An 18,471-nucleotide genomic window follows, 5' to 3' on the forward strand; every position below is an offset into this window, starting at 1 on the left:
CATTTTCCCACCACAGGCAGTGCTTTTATTTCTTACATACTGTGGAAGTCAAGGATATAAAAGTTAAGCAATAGATTTACATGTGATATGGTGGAATCCATTCCTAGAGCTCAAAAATGCTACAAATCCCTGTTTATGACATCAATGTTTATGGATTTTTTTTGCACCCACATATTATTTAATGTACACATGATTTGGGGGGTACACATTAAAACAGATTATTTCTGCAACAAGTCAATGGCATGGGAAAAAAGCAAACAGGGAAGAGGGTTGGGGAACAGGGGATGATCGAGGATGGAGAGACTGTTCCAGAAAAGAGATTGAAAAGCCTTCACATGCTCTTAACATGCAGTGTGTGGGCTCCTTTGAAGTCTAATTCAAACGCGTCAGTCATAAAAAGGTGTTTTTTTGAAATAGTTATTGAGTACCCAGTATCAGATCATGGCAAAGAATTGTTAAATTTAAGGTATGGTAATAGCATTGTGTTTATGTGACAAAATGTATATATATTTTCGAGATGCATGCTAAAATATGCAGGGCTAAAATGATACCCCACCATGACACCTGGAATGTATCTTAAAATACTTCATCAAAGGGAAAAAAATAGATGAATCTGTGGCACAGTTTTTATTATTGTTGAATGTAAATGATGTATGTGTGAGGGATCACTACACTGCTGTACTTGGTGTATGTTTTAAAATTTTAATAATCAAGGCCGGGCGAGGTGGCTCACGCCTGTAATCCTAGCACTCTGGGAGGCTGAGGCGGGTGGATTGTTTGAGCTCAGGAGTTCGAGACCAGCCTGAGCAAGAGCGACACCTCGTCTCTACTAAAAAAAAAAAAAAAAAAAAAAAAGAAAGAAATTAGCTGGACAACTAAAAAATATATAGAAAAAATTAGCCAGGCATGGTGGTGCATGCCTGTAGTCCCAGCTACTTGGGAGGCTGAGGCAGGAGGATCGATTGAGCCCAGGAGTTTGAGGTTGCTGTGAGCTAGGCTAACACCACGGCACTCTAGCCCAGGTGACAGAGTGGGACTCGGTCTCAAAAAAAAAAAAAAAAAGAACAAAAGAAAGGATTCTGTAGTCACTGGCTGTCCCCCAACAGCTGCCCAGGCCAAGGAGGTGGCAGAGGGCAGGAGTGAGAAATCTGGCTTTGGAAGTGGACAGACCGGGGTCCAATCCTACCTTGGACCCTGCATTAGCCACAGGACCTTTGATAAGTCACTCAGCCACCATGACCCTCAGTCTCCCCTCTATAAATGGGAATGATAATAACCACCTTGTAAGGTTTCATAAGGATAAGTTGGGATATTTCTGTGCTTAACACATGGTAAATACTCATTAACCATTGGCTACTATTATTATTCTTGTTGCATTTGGGTCAAATATTTCTTTGTCATTGATTTTTTTTTTGGTCACATGACTGTTGCAGTCTCCTAAAAAATATGTATACAGGAAAAAGTGAGAGGAGATTCCACTACCCAGAGCTGGGTGGCTGCTCGCATCGGGTTTTAAGGTTCTCTTTGATTCATGGGGTTCACTCTGCTCTCTCTGCACCACCTTCAGGATCCACGGTGGAGACAGTCCTTGCATTCACAGTGAACAATCTTAGAGCGTGTATCTGGAAAGCGATTCAAGTGGCTATACTTCGGAGACAGAGGAAGTAAAGAAAATACACATTTAAAAAGAGATTCAAATATACATCTTGAAAACAAGGGGCATTATAGCAAACAGGCAAAGTATATATTTGAAGGGAGATGCAGATGCACATTAAAAAAGAAAAGGCGTCACAGTATTTGTTCAGTGTTGTTAATTTTTAGAACATCTGACATAATGTGGTTTTGATTATGAGATGCTCATTCCACTCTTTGAGGATGTATAATCCACACATTTATACTTCCTTAGGCTCTAAAGACACTGTAGCCTGGGCGAGGTGGCTCATACCTGTAATCCCAGCACTTTGGGAGGCCAAGGTGAGAGGATCACTTGGGTCCAGGAGTTCGAGACTAGCCTGGGCAACATAGTGAGACCCTGTCTCTACAAAAAGTAAGAAAAATTAGCCAGGCATGGTGAAACATACCTGCAGTCCCAGCTACTTGGGAGGCTGAGGCAGGAGGATCACTTGAGCCCAGGAGTTTGAGGCTGCAGTGAACTATGATCAGGCCACTGTACCCCAGCCTGGGTGACAAAGTGAGATTCTCTCTCTCTAAAAAAAAAAAAAAAGACACGGTTTCATAGGGTGGGTGTCCCACCCCAGAGGGAGACAGACAAGGTGCAAGACAGGGAAAGGAGGGCCAAACACTGGCAGGGACAAGCTACAACTGCAAACAAGGTCAAGAATTAGTAATGCACTGAGAATCCGACGTCAGCATTCACTTCTCTGTGTTTCAGTTCACACCAGCAGTCCCGAGGGGATTTGTCCTGTGTTCCTGGTAGACGTTTTCCATTCTTAATCCATCATTTTAGAGACCTCCCATTTCTTTGTATTTTGTTTATTCATTTATTTTAGAGACAGGGTCTTGCTGTGGTGCCCAGGCTGGAGTGCAGTGACTATTGGCTCAAACGATCCTCTTGCCTCAGCCAGCCAAGTAGCTGGGACCACAGGTGCAGCTGTAGGCTTCATATTTTAGACACACTCTTGGATACACAAGTCCCATCCCATCATTTCCTACGTGTTTCATAAGTTTGCCCTTGCCCTTCACCACTGAACACCTGTCACTACCCTCAGTGCAGTGAGCACTCACCTGTGGCCCAAACCCCTGGCCTTCAGGGGCCTGGTGATTTTCTATCTTTCTCTGAAGTATATCAGCACTAGTTTTCCACTCGGTCTTATGAAATAAGGGCAAATGTCAGCCAAATGTCAAAATAACTGCATAGAAAAGCTAAAAGTGGAGAAGGCACCGCAGGACAGCGTGATGTGTCGGTTCTGCAGGGCTGTTTAGGTGTCCCAGTTCAGCCTCCGAAAAGGGACTAGTTAGTGTTAAAGCAGGAAAGGGTCAGTTCCGGGACCACAGAGAGCAGCTGGCCCCCCGGACACGCTGACGCCTGCGGAACGCATCCCCGGCAGCTGTGCACCTAACCAGCTAGGGTAGGGCAGGTTGCATCTTTTGCCTTCTCGCTACCCCTGACTAGGTTTCAGCCTCAGATATGCTTCCCTGAGATTGCACGGGCCACCAAGATTAGGCCTGCCTGTCCCTAATGCACCTCAGTCCCTCCTTTGAGAGACGAGCTCACCTTACCTCAGACTGTGTCGCATCTTGCTTGCTGGATTCTCTAAGGGCGACCTTACCAAGAGGAACCTTTGCTTCATTCCTCAGTATTAAGTGTACAGTTGATCCTTACTTAACCCACTGTGATCCTATTTCCATCTTTCTCTTCCCTCATCTCACCTGCCGAAACTTCTGGAGTGCCCTCTGTTGACCCCTAATTGCCAACGTTTCCCTAGACCTCTCTGTAGTGCCCGGGATGTCACCACTCTCGTCAGCAAATTCTCTTCTCTTGGCTTCACACTCTCTTCTGCTTCTCCTCCTCCTCCCTCTCTGTCTGCTCCTCCTGCCTCCGTCCATCCGGGAGTGGTTGTGCTCCTCACTGACTTCTGCCCCACTCCTTGTCACTTGTTGCGTCCCCTCACGACATGGTCTGTCCCCTCCCATGGCTCTATCACACCTGTGCAGATGTCCTTCCGCATGAGCTCTGGGTACAGCTGCCCCTTGGAGCCCCCTCCACCAGGATGCCACACGGGCTCCTCGGACACAGTAAGATCCAAGCTGAACTCCTTAGGGACATCACCTGGCCCCCGCCGACTTCTTGAATTCTCAGCCTCACACTCCGTCCCTGCTGCCATGCGGTACAGCAATGCCAGATTGCGGTGGGCTGCTCGCTAAGGTGTTCCTTACAGCTAATTAGATCAACCTAAAATGGGAGAAAACAGAATATTTTTCAGACCCTTGGAGTCGCAGCTTGGCATAGTGTCAGTAATTCTACCTGCTTTGTGTTCAGAAAGCTTGGCCCATGCCCTCCAAGCAACCCTGGGATCCCACTCCCTGGCAACCGCACACCACAGCAACTGGCCACAGGCCCCACAGCCCACAGGGCCAGGCGTTCTCTGCATGAGTGGGGGTGGGTGGTGGGGCACTGGTGAAGTGAACACATGTCCCACCTAAAAGGAGGGGACAGTCCCTTCCCACCTCCAGCCAGGTATTGCCTGTGTAAGTGTTGCCACCATTTCTGAGTTTTCAGGAGAATCCAAAAATCTGGATTTTTCACGTGAATCTCCCAATTGTCAGATGTTGGCAACTGATTCAAGTTTTAAAATGTGAGCCAATTAATTTTTTAAAAACAAAGTGTGACTGGAACAAAACACATCTGTGGGCCACATCAAACCCACAGGCTACATATCTGTGAACTACAGAGAGTAGAAAGCGTGGGGGCTTTGGAGACAGACAGGGGCTGAAACGTCGGCTCTGCTACTCTTTAGCTGTGTGTCCATGGACAAGTCACATAACCTTTCTGATTTCCTCATCTATAAAACAGAGATAATAACATTTAGCTCACTGAATTATGATGGGATGAGATCGTATACATAAAGTGGCTGGCACACAGCAGTTCCCTAAGTGGCATCTGATTATTAATCAGCATTGTCGACACATCTATAAAAAGAATGTTTACGTGGTCAGCACAGGGAAACAGGCTTCAGAACCAGCACCAAGGAAGGAGAGTGCAAGCCTGGCTCGCCGTGCCACCACAAGTGCTTCCATCCCCAGGGATCAATTCTCAGTGGTGGCTTCCCTTGTGCGTGGAGGAAACAGCCCCCAAACCATCCTTTGGCTCTGCGTCCTGGCTCATCTAGCACCTTTCCAATCAGTACGTCCATTTTCCATGTCCTTGGTACTGGCGATGGGCAGTTCTAGATGAAGAATGTGGCCATTACAGTCTGTGAACAGATACCTGGTGTTAGAAAACAGCCTTCCGATTTGCACTCCAGTCTTGCTTGAGTTTCGTTCTCTGGTGCACTAGGGAAATCCAGGCGCTCCAGGCCTTTGTAGCCGGGGTTCTGAGCCTGGGACTGGAGGCAGGTCCTGGCCAGGAGACATCCTTCCTGAGACCAACCAGAACCCCTAGACATTACCCTCAGTGTCACCCCCAAACTATGTCAGTTATGAGGAGCGCCTGCAGGGTCTCCCAGAGGTCAAGAAGCCCTTATTTGAGGATCCAGACAAATTAAAAATGAAGACTTGCCAAGACAGGTTTCTATAGTATATTTTATTAAATATTTTTTTATTTATTTTAGAGACAGTCTCTGTCCCCAAGGCTGGAGTGCAGTTGTATGATCATAGCTCACTGCAACCTCAAACTCTTGGATTCAAGTGATCCTCCCACCTCAGCCCACAGAGTAGCTGGGACTACAGGTGTGCACCACCATAGCTGGCTAATTTTTTTATTCTTTGTAGCAATGGGGTCTTGCTATGTTGCCCAGGCTGGGCTCAAACTCCTGGGCTCAAGCGATCCTCCTGCCTTGGCTTCTCAAAGTGCTGAGATTACAGGCATGAGCTATCGTACTGGCCAGAAAAGAAAATCTTACCTCACCCCACACCCAGGGAGAACCTCGGTTAATATTTTGGTGTTGTGGCTTTCAGTCTTTATTCGGTGCAATTATTTTCCATACCTGTTCTCTGTTCTTTTCACATACAAATAATTACATAAGCAATTTTCTGTATTATTATAATCTCTTTGACTACATTAAATATCCTTTTAATGACTCATATTCATTGAATGGATATATTATCATTTACTCAACCATTTCACTGATGTTGGACAAGTAGGTTGTCAATTTTTTTTCACTTTTGTCAATAATGTTATGGAGAATATCTTGACACATAAGGCTTTTTTCTGAACTTCATTATTTCCTTTGGATAGAGACTCAAATGTGGAATTAGAAAATGTAAGGGTCTTGGCCAGGCACAGTGGCTCACGCCTGTAATCCTGGCACTTTGGGAGGCTGAGGTGGGAGGATCACTTGAGCCCAGAAGTTTAAGGCTGCAGTGAGCTATGATGACGCCACTGCATTCCAGTCTGGGCAGCAGAGATCCTATCTCAAAAAAAGAGAAGAGGCCGGGCGTGGTGGTTCACGCCTGTAATCCTAGCACTCTGGAAGGTCGAGGCGGGAGGATTGCTCCAGGTCAGGAGTTCAAGACCAGCCTGAGCAAGAGCAAGACTCCATCTCTACTAAAAAAATAGAAAGAAATTGGCTGGACAACTAAAAATATATAGAAAAAATTAGCCGGGCATGGTGGCGCATGCCTGTAGTCCCAGCTACTCGGGAGGCTGAGGCAGAAGGATTGGTTAAGTCCAGGAGTTTGAGGTTGCTGTGAGCTAGGCTGACGCCATGGCACTCTAGCTCGAGCAACAGAGTGAGACTCTGTCTCTAAAAAAAAAAAAAAAGATAGAGAGAGAAGAAAAGAAAAGGAAATTTGAGGTTCTTGATGCAAGGCTACCAAATTGCTTCCTGAAAGGGTTTATTTACACTCCTTCGGCAGTGTTTGCTTCACTCTGGCCTTATCAGCTTTGGGCATTGTCATTTAAAATGAAATCTTTGTACTGTATTCGCTGCAAAGAACAAAAGCAAAGGCACAGGCTCATTATCTAGAAGCTGGAGAAGAGCTCATGTGTGCATCTCATATACTCATACAGGCGGTTCTGTGTTATAACCTCTCAGTGCTTGGTTTTGATCCAGTTGTTTGATAGGGGAGGGATCTTCAGGTTGTTATCAAATATAGTTAAAATATTAATGCTTTGTCACATTTTAAAAAGGAATATTTTGTTATACTTTGTTGTCTGCCTTTTAATTATGGTTTTAATTTCTGATGGAATTAAATCTACAGATCTTTTCTTTTGTGATTGCTGCTTCTTTCCTCTGGGAATTTCAAAGGGCAGGCCCTGTAAACTCGCTCAGTGTAAGTCATCTTTCCCTCTGGACCTCAGTTTCCCTGTCTTTTTCAGCGGTCCCCAACCTTTTGGGCACCAGGGGCTGGTTTCATGGAAGACAATTTTTCCATGGAGGCGGTGGGGGTAGGCGGAGCTCAGGTGGTGATGTGGGCTACGGGGAGGGGAGCAGCTGTAAATACAGGTGAAGCTTCGCTGCCTGCCTGCGCTCACCTCCCGCTGTGTGCCCCCCCTCAAGTTTCATGGAAGAGAATTTTCCACAGACTGGGGCAGGGATGGGGAGGAGTTGGGGTGCAGCGGAGCTCTGTGGCCTGGTCCCTAACAAGCCACAGACAGTACCCGTCCTCAGCTGGGCGGTTGGGGACCTCAGATTTAAATGACTGGATAGGCAGAGATGTGATCTCTCAGCTTCCTTCTGGGTGTAGAGTCTTGGACTCTGGACTCCACCGTGCAGCTCAACATTGGCAACCCTCTCCACATGCTCCGGGGCTCCAGCTGGGGAAACTCTTCTCCTTGACACTGATAATAGTTCATTTATTCATTCAACTAACATCTTCTGAGCATCTGCTATGTGCCAGGAACAATTCTAGGTTCTGGGGATACAGTAGGGAGGGAAACAAAGCCCTTGCCATCATGACCTCTAGTAAAGGGAGACAAACAACAAAGAAACCAGAAAGTTATAACAATTCAGATGGTGATAAATATGGAAAAACACAAAACAGGATAAAAATTAGGGAGAGTCAGGAGATGGGGGAGGGGAGTTGCTATTATATAGGAGGGTCAGGTGACATTTTAGCTGAGACCTGAAGGAAGTGGAGAGCCAGTCAGGGGGATATTTACAAGAAGAGCATTTCGGGCAGAGAGAACAGCACGTGCAAAGACCCTGAGGCAGGAGCCTGCTGGAAAAATTAGAAAGGGACCAAGGAGGCCAGCGTGGCTGGAGCAAAGGGAAATGGAGCAGGGCAGAGGGGCAGAGAAGGGGCAGGTGGCCTTAGGGTCCTCATAGTGACTTGGCTTTCACTGAGTGAAATGGAAACCACTGGAGGGTTTCAAGCAGAGCAGTGACCTGATCATGGCTGAAGAGGCCTCTAGGCAAGGTGGCTCATGCCCGTAATCCTAGCACTCTGGGAGGCTGAGGCAGGAGGATCACTCGAGGTCAGGAGTTTGAGACCAGCCTGAATAAGAAGAGCAAGACCCTAGGCTGGGTTCGTTGGCTCACACCTGTAATCCTAGCACTCTGGGAGGCCGAGGCAAGTGGATTGCTCAAGGTCAGGAGTTTGAGGCCAGCCTATGCAAGAGTGAGACCCCCGTCTCTACTAAAAATAGAAAGAAATGATTTGGACAGCTAAAAATATATATAGAAAAAAATTAGCGGGGCATGGTGGCGCATGCCTGTAGTCCCAGCTACTTGGGAGGCTGAGGCAGTAGAGTCGCTTAAGTCCAGGAGTTTGAGGTTGCTGTAGCTAGGTTGACGCCACGGCACTCTAGCCAGGGCAACAGAGCAAGACTCTTGTCTCAAAAAAAAAAAAAAAAAAAAAGAGCAAGACCCTGTCTCTACCAAAAAACAGAAAAATTAGCCAGGCGGGTGGCATGCGCTTGTAATCCCAGCTACTCAGGAGGCTGAGGCAGGAGAATTGCTTGAACCCAGGAGTTGGAGGTTGTTGTGAGCTAGGCTGATGCCATGGCAATCTAGGCCAGGTGACAGAGCAAGACTGTGTCTCAAAAAAAAATTAAAAATTAAAAATAAAAAAAAATAGAAGAGACCTCTAGTCTAGTGGGCACTGCAGACTCTGGTTCTGGGATGAGCCACACCCTGTCCCACTCCTCACTTAGGGACCTTGGCCTCCCCTAACCTTAGTTCTTTATCTACAAAATAATTCCTAGGTTTTAGCTGGGCACCCCTTCCTCACTGCAGCTGGCCTAACTGGACCAAGCTTCTGTGTAGGTGGAGGGGAGGCGAGGGGAGGGAGTGCGAATGAATGTTTAATGTGGAATTTCCTATTTCTAGGAAGACCACGGTAGGGGGTGACTCGGGGAGGGGGGCATCATTCAACCACTAGTATCTAGCCAGCACCTACCTATTCTGAGCCTCAAACTATTTCTGGTTCAGGGGAGGTGGGGAATAGCCAGTAAGCCCCAACAGGCCCCGGCACAGTCATGGTGGCCAGACATGGAGCCACATGCCACCCCAAGAGTCAAGCCTGTGGGTCCCGACTCAGGGTCTGCGAGCAGAAATCCACTTGGCTGCCCTGTTCTCAGTGAGAGCAGCCCTTCCCAATTCTGCCTCCCCCTCCCCACCCCCCATCAGGCCAGGCCCCTGAACTAGAGCACTTGGGGAGCCCTATGATCCTCTCCTTTAAAGCATTTTCCACAGTTGGAACTTTACGTAGATTAGTAGGATTCTTTGCTTATCTGTCCCCCACCATTCTAGAAATGACTAGGTTTGGTGAGGCCTTTGCCCAGCACAGTGCCTGGCATATAAAGGGTACTCAATAAATGTACTGAATGAATGAATGAATGAATGATAGGGGAGTAAGGCAGGTTCCCTTTTACAGGCTATAAAACAGGTCCAGACCAGAGGTGTGAGATTCCTGGCAGCAGAGCAGGTTGACCGCCTTCTGGCCTAATTCCTATAGTGGGAGCACCCAAGAGCATAGGGCACACCCAAAGGCCTCCCAGGCCCTGCACCATCTTTTCCTCCCTGTCTGCTCTCTAAGGGAACTGCAGAGTCAGACCCTGGCCCCAGAAACAAGACTAGTTTCCCAGGGAAGTAATTTAGGGCAGAAGTGGGGCAAGTGACAGCCTGTTAGTAACAATAATAGTACTCTGTACCAGACACTGTTTTTCTTTTTCTTTGGAGGGGGGGAACAAGGTCTCATTTTGTTCCCCAGGCTGGAGTGCAGTGGCCTGATCATAGCTCACTGCAGCCTCAAACTCCTGGGCTCAAATCATCTTCCTGCCTCAGCCTTCCAAGTAGCTGGGACTACATACAGGTGCATGCCACCACTCCCAGCTAATTTTTCTATTTTCTTGTAGAGACCAGACTCCGGTATGTTGCTCAGGCTGGTCTGGAACTCCTGCCCTTAAGCGATCCTCCCTCTAGAACTCCCAAAGTGCTGGGATCACCCATGAGCCACCGCGCCTGGCCTCAGGCAGTTTTTCCTCCACTCTGTGAGGCAAGTTCTGTTAGCAACCCCATTTTCCAGACGAAGAAACAGGCACAGCGAAGTTAGTGGCATGCCCAAGATAGTGGCAGAGCCTCGGTGTTCCAACCCAGGCAGCCGGGTTCAGCCTGTACTCTTATCCATTCCGAGTTGCCTCGGTTACACCAGTGCAGGTATCTGTAGTCACGTGTCCTAGCTCTGCCCGATGACCTGGATTCTTCATCTGCAGATTGGTATTGTTAACAGTGGCTAGCCGCTAGCCTATGCTGTTGTCCGGAGACTTATGCACAAAAACGGCTTAATACCTTCCCCAGCACATAGTAAGCGCTCAATAAATGTTAATTATTGATACTCCTGTTATTGTTAGGAGTGTTTCTGGGCCCAGGAGGGAGGGTAGCAGGGCGGGGTCTCTGCACACTTTACAAATGAGGTCACCTTTCGGGGCCCCGGGGCCCCTTGCCCGCCCACGCCCAGCGCCGAGCACGCGAGGTAACAGTTTGGGGGCCTGAGGTCCCAAGCCCCGCCCCTCCGGGCATTTAAGGAGGGACGCTGGGCGCAGGCGCAGACACCGCAGTCCCGCGCCTCACGCCACTGGTCCCGTGCAGCGAGTTGCGCCCGAGCGCCACCGGCCACCGGGCGCCGGCCCCTACGCGCGCGCACATGGAGGAGGACGCGACGCCCCCGGGCAAGCCCCGCGCCCGCCCCGCGGTGGCCGTGCTGTGCCGCGGCCCAGTGGAGCCGCTCGTCTTCCTGGGTAACTTTGCCTTGGTCCTGCAGGGCCCCCTCACCACGCAGTACCTGTGGCACCGCTTCAGCGCCGACCTCGGCTACAACGGCACCCGCGACAGGGAGAGCTGCAGCAACCACAGCGTGAACCCCACCATGCAGGTAGCGGGGGCGGCGGGGCGCGTGGCGGGGGCGGGCCCCGGGCTGAGGGGCGGGGCCTGGGGGGGGTGAGCGCTTTGGGTGGCGGGCGGGGCCGGCGCGTAGGGGACTGGCCGAGAACTGCTGCGTCAGGGATGCAGAAAGTTGCTCTAGATACAGAGTCTGGAGGGTTGCCGAAAGGGGGAAGGGCGAGGGAGTGAAGCCTTGGTATCTGTGCCGCCCCACCTCCAGTGTCAGGTTTCGAGAGTTGTCACTAAGATTCTCGGCTCCAAACAAACTCCTCGTCCCGTCCCCGTAGTCCTCAGGATGGCGATGTTTTAGGGGGTGGGCAACGCAGAGTGAGGAACAGCGCCCTGGTAATTATGCCCCCACAGGAAGTGGAGACCCTCACCTCCCACTGGACCCTCTACATGAACGTGGGCGGCTTCCTGGTGGGGCTCTTCACGTCCACCCTGCTGGGAGCCTGGAGCGACCGTGTGGGCCGCCGCCCGCTGCTGGTGCTGGCCTCGCTCGGCCTGCTGGTCCAGGCCCTGGTGTCCACCTTTGTGGTGCAGCTGGAGCTCCACGTTGGCTACTTCGTGCTGGGCCGCATCCTTTGTGCCCTCCTCGGTGACTTCAATGGCCTCCTGGCTGCTAGCTTTGCGTCCGTGGCAGACGTCAGCTCCAGCCACAGCCGCACTTTCCGAATGGCTCTGCTGGAAGCCTGCATCGGTGTGGCCGGGACGCTGGCCAGCCTCCTCGGGGGCCACTGGCTCCGGGCCCAGGGTTACGCCAACCCCTTCTGGCTGGCCTTGGCCTTGCTGATAGTCATGACTCTCTATGCAGCTTTCTGCTTTGGGGAGACTGTGAAGGAGCCAAAGTCCACCCGGCTCTTCACACTCCGTCACCACCGAGCCATTGTCCAGCTCTATGTGGCTCCAGCCCCAGAGAAGTCCAGGAAGCATTTAGCCTTGTACTCACTGGCCATCTTTGTGGTGGTCACTGTGCACTTTGGGGCCCAGGACATCCTGACCATCTATGAGATGAGTTCACCACTCTGCTGGGACTCCAAGCTAATCGGCTACGGTTCTGCAGCTCAGCACCTCCCCTACCTCACCAGCCTGCTGGGGCTGCGGCTGCTGCAGTACTGCCTGGCCGATGCCTGGGTGGCCGAGATCGGCCTGGCCTTCAACATCCTGGGGATGGTGGTCTTTGCGTTTGCTACCATCACACCCCTCATGTTCACAGGTAAAGTGTGTGGGATCAGGGGCAGCTTGTTCCGAAGGCACAGGGTGAGAACTGGGGGCCAACCACTCACTGCCCCCAAATGTGGTTCATGCTTGTGTCTTTGGAAACATAGTTATGCCCCTAGCCTGCACTGGGGGACAGACAACTAAGAAACCCCAGAAAAATCCCACCTTTGGGATATGGAAAATACAGACCTTGAATTAAGGCCAAAGTAATTAATCCACATTATCAACCATAAATATTGTTAGTAATATAGAGCAAAAGACAAAAGTATGGCTCATACACTAATTGCTTCACCCCTTGACCTCCCAGGGCGTATGCATGATGTTTTAAACAAAGTCCATGCCGTTAATGCCTTGATACACACTTCTCTGATAAGAATCACAGCACCTACCTCAAATATCCTCTGTCAGCTTGGTTTTTAAAAAAGCCAGTCTTCTCAGGCCACAGATATGAAATTCCTACTTGCTTTAGTTCTCCTCCTTTTCCTTCCCCTTCCTCTCCCCACTTCCTCCTCTTCTTTTTTTTGGTTGGAGAGGGGTAGCTAAGCTGGCCAGGGCATGAGGAAGTTAACTCTTTTAAAGGAACAAATTTATTTTGTTAGAGCCCCAAAATGTGCTGTGTACAAAGTCAGCCATTCAGTAATCACAGATTTCTTAACTCAGCTGCTTGTCTGACAGTGAAGGCCAAGGGGACCAAGTACCCTGCCCTCTTGCCAACGGCCCGCGGGAGGGGGGGAGGGGTGCAGAGATGATGCTGTTTGCCTGGGGAGACTCAGCAGAGTGGGACTTGGGGGGCCTGACACCTGAAGGTGCCCTGGGGGGGCCTCATAATATATCCACTTTGGAGAATCCACTGTCCTCTAGGAGTTTGCAGTTTTGCTGAGGAGACGGCAGTCACATGAGGGAGAGAAATGGTTATGGAGAAAACAGTGTGAGCCTGTAAGTAACTGAATGCAAAAGGAAAAGGAACTCACCTTGACTATGTCCTTACTGTGCTGTGCTCTTCATAGATGTTACCTCTTTTCCTCATGTGTTGCTGTAACAAAGTACCACAAAATCAGTGGCTTAAAACAATAGAAGTTTATTCTCTTACAGTTCTGGAGGCCAGAAATCCAAAATCGGTATCACTGGGCTGAACTCAAGGAGTCGACAGGGCAGTGCTCCTCCGAAGTTTCTAGGAGAGAATCTGTTTCTCACTTCTTCCAGCTCTGGTGGCTGCCAGCGTTCCGTGGCTTGGCTGCATCACCAGTCTCTCTGTGGTCACATTGCCTTCTCTTTGTGCCGTCCTTGTTTTGTCTGTATCAGATCTCTCTGCTTTCCTCTTATAAGGGTAATTGCGTATAGGGCCCAACCTGATAATCCAGGATAACCTCCTCATCTCAACATCCTTAACTTAGTCACATCTGCAAAGACCTATTTTCCAAATAAGGCAACATTTACAGGTTCTAGGGATATGAACCTGATATCTTTGGGTGCCATCATTCAGCCTCCTATGCCTCAGAACCACCCTGTGCTGAAGGCCTCATTCTCCTCCTTTTACAGACAGGGAGTCAGGCTCAGGGAGGTTAAGTACCCAAGGTCACACAAATGGTAAGTGATAGGGCCTGGCAGGGTGGCTCAGGCCTGTGATCCCAGCACTTTGGGAGGCAGAGGTGGAAGGATTGCTTGAGGCCAGGAGTTCGAGACCAGCCTGGGCAACATACTGAGACCCTGTCTCTAAAACAAAAAAATAGCCAGGCGTGGTGGCACACACCTGTAATTGCAGCTATTTGGGAGGCTGAGGCAGGAGGATCGCTTGAGCCCAGGAGTTCAAGGCTGCACTGAGCTGTTATCATGCCACTGGATTCTAGTCTGGGGAACAGAGTGAGACCTTGTCTCCAAAAAATATATAATTGATGGCTTTAGGTTTTGAACTTGGGGCTGACCCCAAAGCCCATGCTTGTTTCTGTGCCTGCCATCTCCCCAGTAAGTGCTAAGTGGGTGGGTGATGCCTCTTGTGCCCACAGAGGCATCTGACGAGAAAGCAATAGGTAGGGATCAGCATTCCTTCATGAAAGAGACAGCAGGCAGGCCAAGCCTGGAGAATGGCAGTCTCCATTCCTCCTTGGTGGTTGTCTCCCTACCCTCGCCATCAAGGAAGTTCTCCCTGGGTCTAACCTAAGTCCCACATGGGCTATGTATATGAGTTCTGCCTCTCACTTGGGGACCTGCTCCCAGCCCCATTTTCCTAATGAGTCTTTATTTCTCCACAGGGTATGGGTTGCTCTTCCTGTCTTTAGTCATCACGCCCATCATCCGGGCCAAACTGTCCAAGCTGGTGAGCAAGTCAGAGCTGGGTGAGTGTCAGCATCATCCTTTGTCTGGCTGTTTATACCCAGCATTGCCTGAACTGGGCTGTTGGGCAGCCATGGCTGGGGGGCAACTTACCTTCCTCCCTCCCTCCCACCCTGAAGAAGAAATGACCAAGACGAATGCACTTCTGTCAAATTGCCTGGGGCTGGCAGACACCATGATACCTTGGATTTTCAAACCACAGAGCTGGGATTTGCTGTCAGCAGAGCATGATTATGTCTTTCTTGATAATCAGAATAGAAGATGTACTCTCTCCAGACCTCAGCTTGTCCATCTGTAAAATGGGCATGATAATGCCAGTTCCTTGCTTTACTGGGGTCAGAGTGCACAATCCCAGAGGGCATGAACAACCTTGTGACATAGTTTCATTGTCCCTAATTGACAGATAAAGAAGCAGAGGTCCAGAAGGTTAAATTGACTCACCCAAGGTCACTCAGTAAATGGTGGATCTAGGATGCAAACCCAGGTCTGTTTTAAAAAGCAGCTGGTCTCAGGCTCTGGGCTTTTGTCTCGGCTCTGTCACAGACCTCAGTTTCCTCATCTGTAAGATGAGTGGTTTGCTCTTGGTGACAACTGCGGGCCCTTCTAGCCTGACAGTCTGGCACAGTTATGTCAGCTTCTGTCGGGTTGTTGCTCATTTTGCAGACTGGGTTCTGCTGGCATGTTTATACAGAACAGCATCTCAGGCCTCGGGGGGCCTCTATGTCCGATTCTGGAAACACCTGGCTCGTTGAGTTTTCTTCATCTGCCCTGGAAGAAGGATCTGATGATGACAGAGACCCTGGTGCCATACATAGCCCGTCATGCTCTGGTGTCCCCAGAACTCTTGGGCCTTCATTCATTCACTCAGTAAGCTTTTCTCTAGCACTTTCACTGTGCCCAGAGATGTCCAGAGGAACAGAAGAAAAGAATAGCTCTTACTAAGTAGCTACCTCCAGAGGCAGACCCTGTGCTGGGTGATTTACATGTGAACTTAATGTTGCTGACAATCTATGAAATAGGTACTGTCCTTATTCAACAGAAGGAGGAACACAAACCCAGCAGGAAAAGCAACTATTCAGTAATCACACGGCTGTACGTGTTGGAACTGGAAATCAAACCAGCAGTTAATCCCACACAGGTGATTCCAAAGAGGTTAAACAGAAAAAAAAAGGCATTTCCATTAGGCTTTCATTAGATAATGTCACATGTGCTGTTAATGTGGATTTAATAGGAGCCGTGTGTGTAGCAGTCCCTCTGTGCCAGGTGCTTTCCATGCATGACCTTACTGAATCCTTATTGTAACACGTGATGTGGTAGGAAGGTGAGACTCAGGTTAAGTGACTTGCCCTAGGTCACACAGCTGTGAGGTAGTGGTGCCAGGATTTGAACCTGGGTTTTTCAAACTCCAGAATATGGTATTTATTTCTTCACAGGGGCTCTCTTTTCTGCGGTGGCCTGTGTGAATAGCTTGGGCATGCTGGTGGCCTCCGGCATCTTCAACTCACTCTACCCAGCTACTCTGAACTTCATGAAGGGGTTCCCCTTCCTCCTGGGAGCTGGCCTCCTCTTCATCCCAGCCATTCTTATTGGGTAATGCAGGGCCCTGAACCCGTGCTCATAATGGAGCCTTTTATACTAAAGGTTTCCTATTCGTCCTCCTCCCAACCAGTAATGGCAGCCTCATTCCTGAGACAGTTCCCCTCTGGGTGTCTCATTCCAGGCTCACTCTCCCCTTGCAGATGGCCGCCCAGTCCTCTGGGAGCCATTTTCCAAGGGCAAGGTGGAGAGGCGGGCCAGGGAGGGATCAGGCCAACATTGCTACTCTGCAAGGCTGTGTTCCCTCCCTCCATTCCCATTTTGCAGATGGAACTATGGCAGCAGAACTGTGTCGAAGGGAGGCCCAGAGAGCTTCCTCAGCTACTTGTGGCTAGGCCACAGGCTAGCCTCACCCACTGACTTCTTCCCCCGTAGTAGTATGAGTTACCTTCCAGAGCCATGTGTCTCTGGACATTATCCTTTACCTCTCAGCTCGGGGAGGGAGGGGTTCAGGAGGGAGATACCTGGACCAGCCCACCCAGGTAAACCCTGTGTCACTTCTCCAGACAGGAGTTGAGGGTTCCCCCGTGTCAAACCTGAATCCTCTCTCTGGTCTTTCATAGGACGCTAGAAAAGATTGACCCTCACCTAGAATTCCAGCAGTTTCCCGAGAGCCCCTGATCTGGCTAGACCAGAGGACAGAGGGCAAGAAGAGCAGAGTGAACACGAGCCAGAATTCTGTGTCTGGGAGCCCAACCAACGGCACCACCCGCAGTTCTCGAAGGGCAGTGCTCACCTTGGTCAGGGTGGTCAAGCTAGACCAAGGCACTGCCTTGTCCACAGCTGAGCCAGCTCTGACTGTGATCTAGAATCATAACCCAGACAGGCCTACTCCAGGGCAGGCGGTGGGGAGCCACTTGGGATGGAGCCTGTTCACCCTTTATTCCATCCATCACTTAGAACCCTCCAGGGCAGAGGAGAGGAGGGTGACACTTTAGGGACCAGGGAAAGCATGAGGGCTGGCATCTCTGCTTCCAGCCCCAGTACTAGGTCCCTCACGGGTGCAGCAGGCAGCAGGCACTCCTTACCATGCCTGTGGTGCTGGTTAGTGCCAGCCTTGGGGGGAGGGAGGGCCGAGAGAGGGCTTGGTGCCCTCGGGGGAGAGTGCTGCTGTCACTGTGGTTGGCGAATCAATCCTTGGCTCTGGTCTGTCCACCCCCAGCCTGAAGAGTGCCAGTTGTCATAATAAATCAGTTTAATAAGACTGAAATGAATCTTCTGGTCCGCAAGGCATTGGGCTTTGGGACCCTCTGCCTACCGTAGGTCACGCAACAGAGCTGCTGGGCTGGGCAGGAGCCCCCGAGCTCCCCAGGGATTGGTTCCACGTGGGGCCAGCCAAGGCCTCGTCTGACTCATTCTCTTCTCTGGGGCTGCTGGGAGGTTAAAGGCTGCCGGGCTTGCATGGGGCCAGTGGGTAAGCTCGGGGCAGAGCCCTGGCTGCACATTCCTGAGAGTCAGGCAGGTCCACTCCCTGAAGGCACCTATTGTCCTCCTGGCTGCACGAGCCCTGGCAGAATGAGGTTTCGTTCCCACTCGTCACTCCTCCACCTCCCATTGCTGGGCAGGTCTGCAGAGCCACCTGCTGAGACCGATCCCTTGTTGCCTCTGTCAGTCAATGGGAACCTGGGAGCGAGACCCAATTCCCCCGTAGAATCCAGGGCCCCAGCTTCCCGGAGAATAAGGGGCCCATTTCCAGGGCTTTAGGAAGGTCTACACCCGAGGTGGAAAGCCAACTCTTATTTAATAATAAGACGCTTGCCTTGATGAGGGCCACGGGTCTCCCAAGCAGACCCAAGCCGGGTCTTGACTCTTCGAACCGGAGTTGCCCATAGGGCTTTGGCCCTGCTGCCATTTCCACCCCCATGCCCTCTCACCTGTCCTGCCAGCCAGTTTCCCAGCTGGAAATCATGCAGGTGAAATGGGGGACAGCCTGGGCCCCTGTCTCCAGACCTCTGCCTCGCTGTGTGCTCTGTGCTTGGGAGACCTAAGCAAGGAGGGGGCCCTTCATGGACTCAGCCTTCACGAGGCTCTGGGCTGGCCTCAAGCCTGGGGTCTTCTTTGGACACTACCTCTGACTGGCCGTGTGACCTTGAGCAAGCCCCTCTGGGAAGGACTGGGTCAGCGATGCCCCAGATTGTGTGATTGTGGAGATCACAACTAGTTGGACAAGTTAAGAAACAATTAGCTGATGTTCTGAGATCCTCCCGCCTTGTACATTCTAGAATAGGATGCCTGTCTTCATGGGCCTGGGTGGGCCGGGGCGGGGGTGGGGGTGGGGGTAAGAGGGGTGTGGCGGGAAGGATAAATCAATTGTGGCTGG

General features: G+C 50.5%; 1 protein-coding gene across 1 annotated transcript; it reads left to right on the plus strand.

The window, feature by feature from the left end:
* Positions 1 to 10,676: 10,676 nt before the first annotated feature.
* On the plus strand, positions 10,677 to 17,361 carry SLC46A1 (solute carrier family 46 member 1). Its single transcript, XM_045525385.1, has 5 exons — positions 10,677 to 10,995; positions 11,367 to 12,219; positions 14,474 to 14,557; positions 15,989 to 16,145; positions 16,715 to 17,361. Exons 1-5 carry the CDS (start codon positions 10,768 to 10,770, stop codon positions 16,770 to 16,772), a joined length of 1,380 nt encoding a protein of 459 aa, XP_045381341.1. The 5' UTR covers positions 10,677 to 10,767; the 3' UTR covers positions 16,773 to 17,361.
* The last annotated feature ends 1,110 nt before the right edge of the window (positions 17,362 to 18,471 follow it).

Source organism: Lemur catta, chromosome 15 (genome assembly GCF_020740605.2).
Source record: "Lemur catta isolate mLemCat1 chromosome 15, mLemCat1.pri, whole genome shotgun sequence".
Classification (NCBI taxonomy): Eukaryota; Metazoa; Chordata; class Mammalia; order Primates; family Lemuridae; genus Lemur; species Lemur catta.

Bases quoted from the DNA above. Each gene is read 5' to 3' on its own strand.
- SLC46A1 (XM_045525385.1), top strand. From the start codon at position 10,768: ATGGAGGAGGACGCGACGCCCCCGGGCAAGCCCCGCGCCCGCCCCGCG. The intron at 10,996-11,366 runs GTAGCGGGGGCG...ATGCCCCCACAG, and splicing joins GCGTGAACCCCACCATGCAG to GAAGTGGAGACCCTCACCTC. The intron at 16,146-16,714 runs GTAATGCAGGGC...GGTCTTTCATAG, and splicing joins ATCCCAGCCATTCTTATTGG to GACGCTAGAAAAGATTGACC.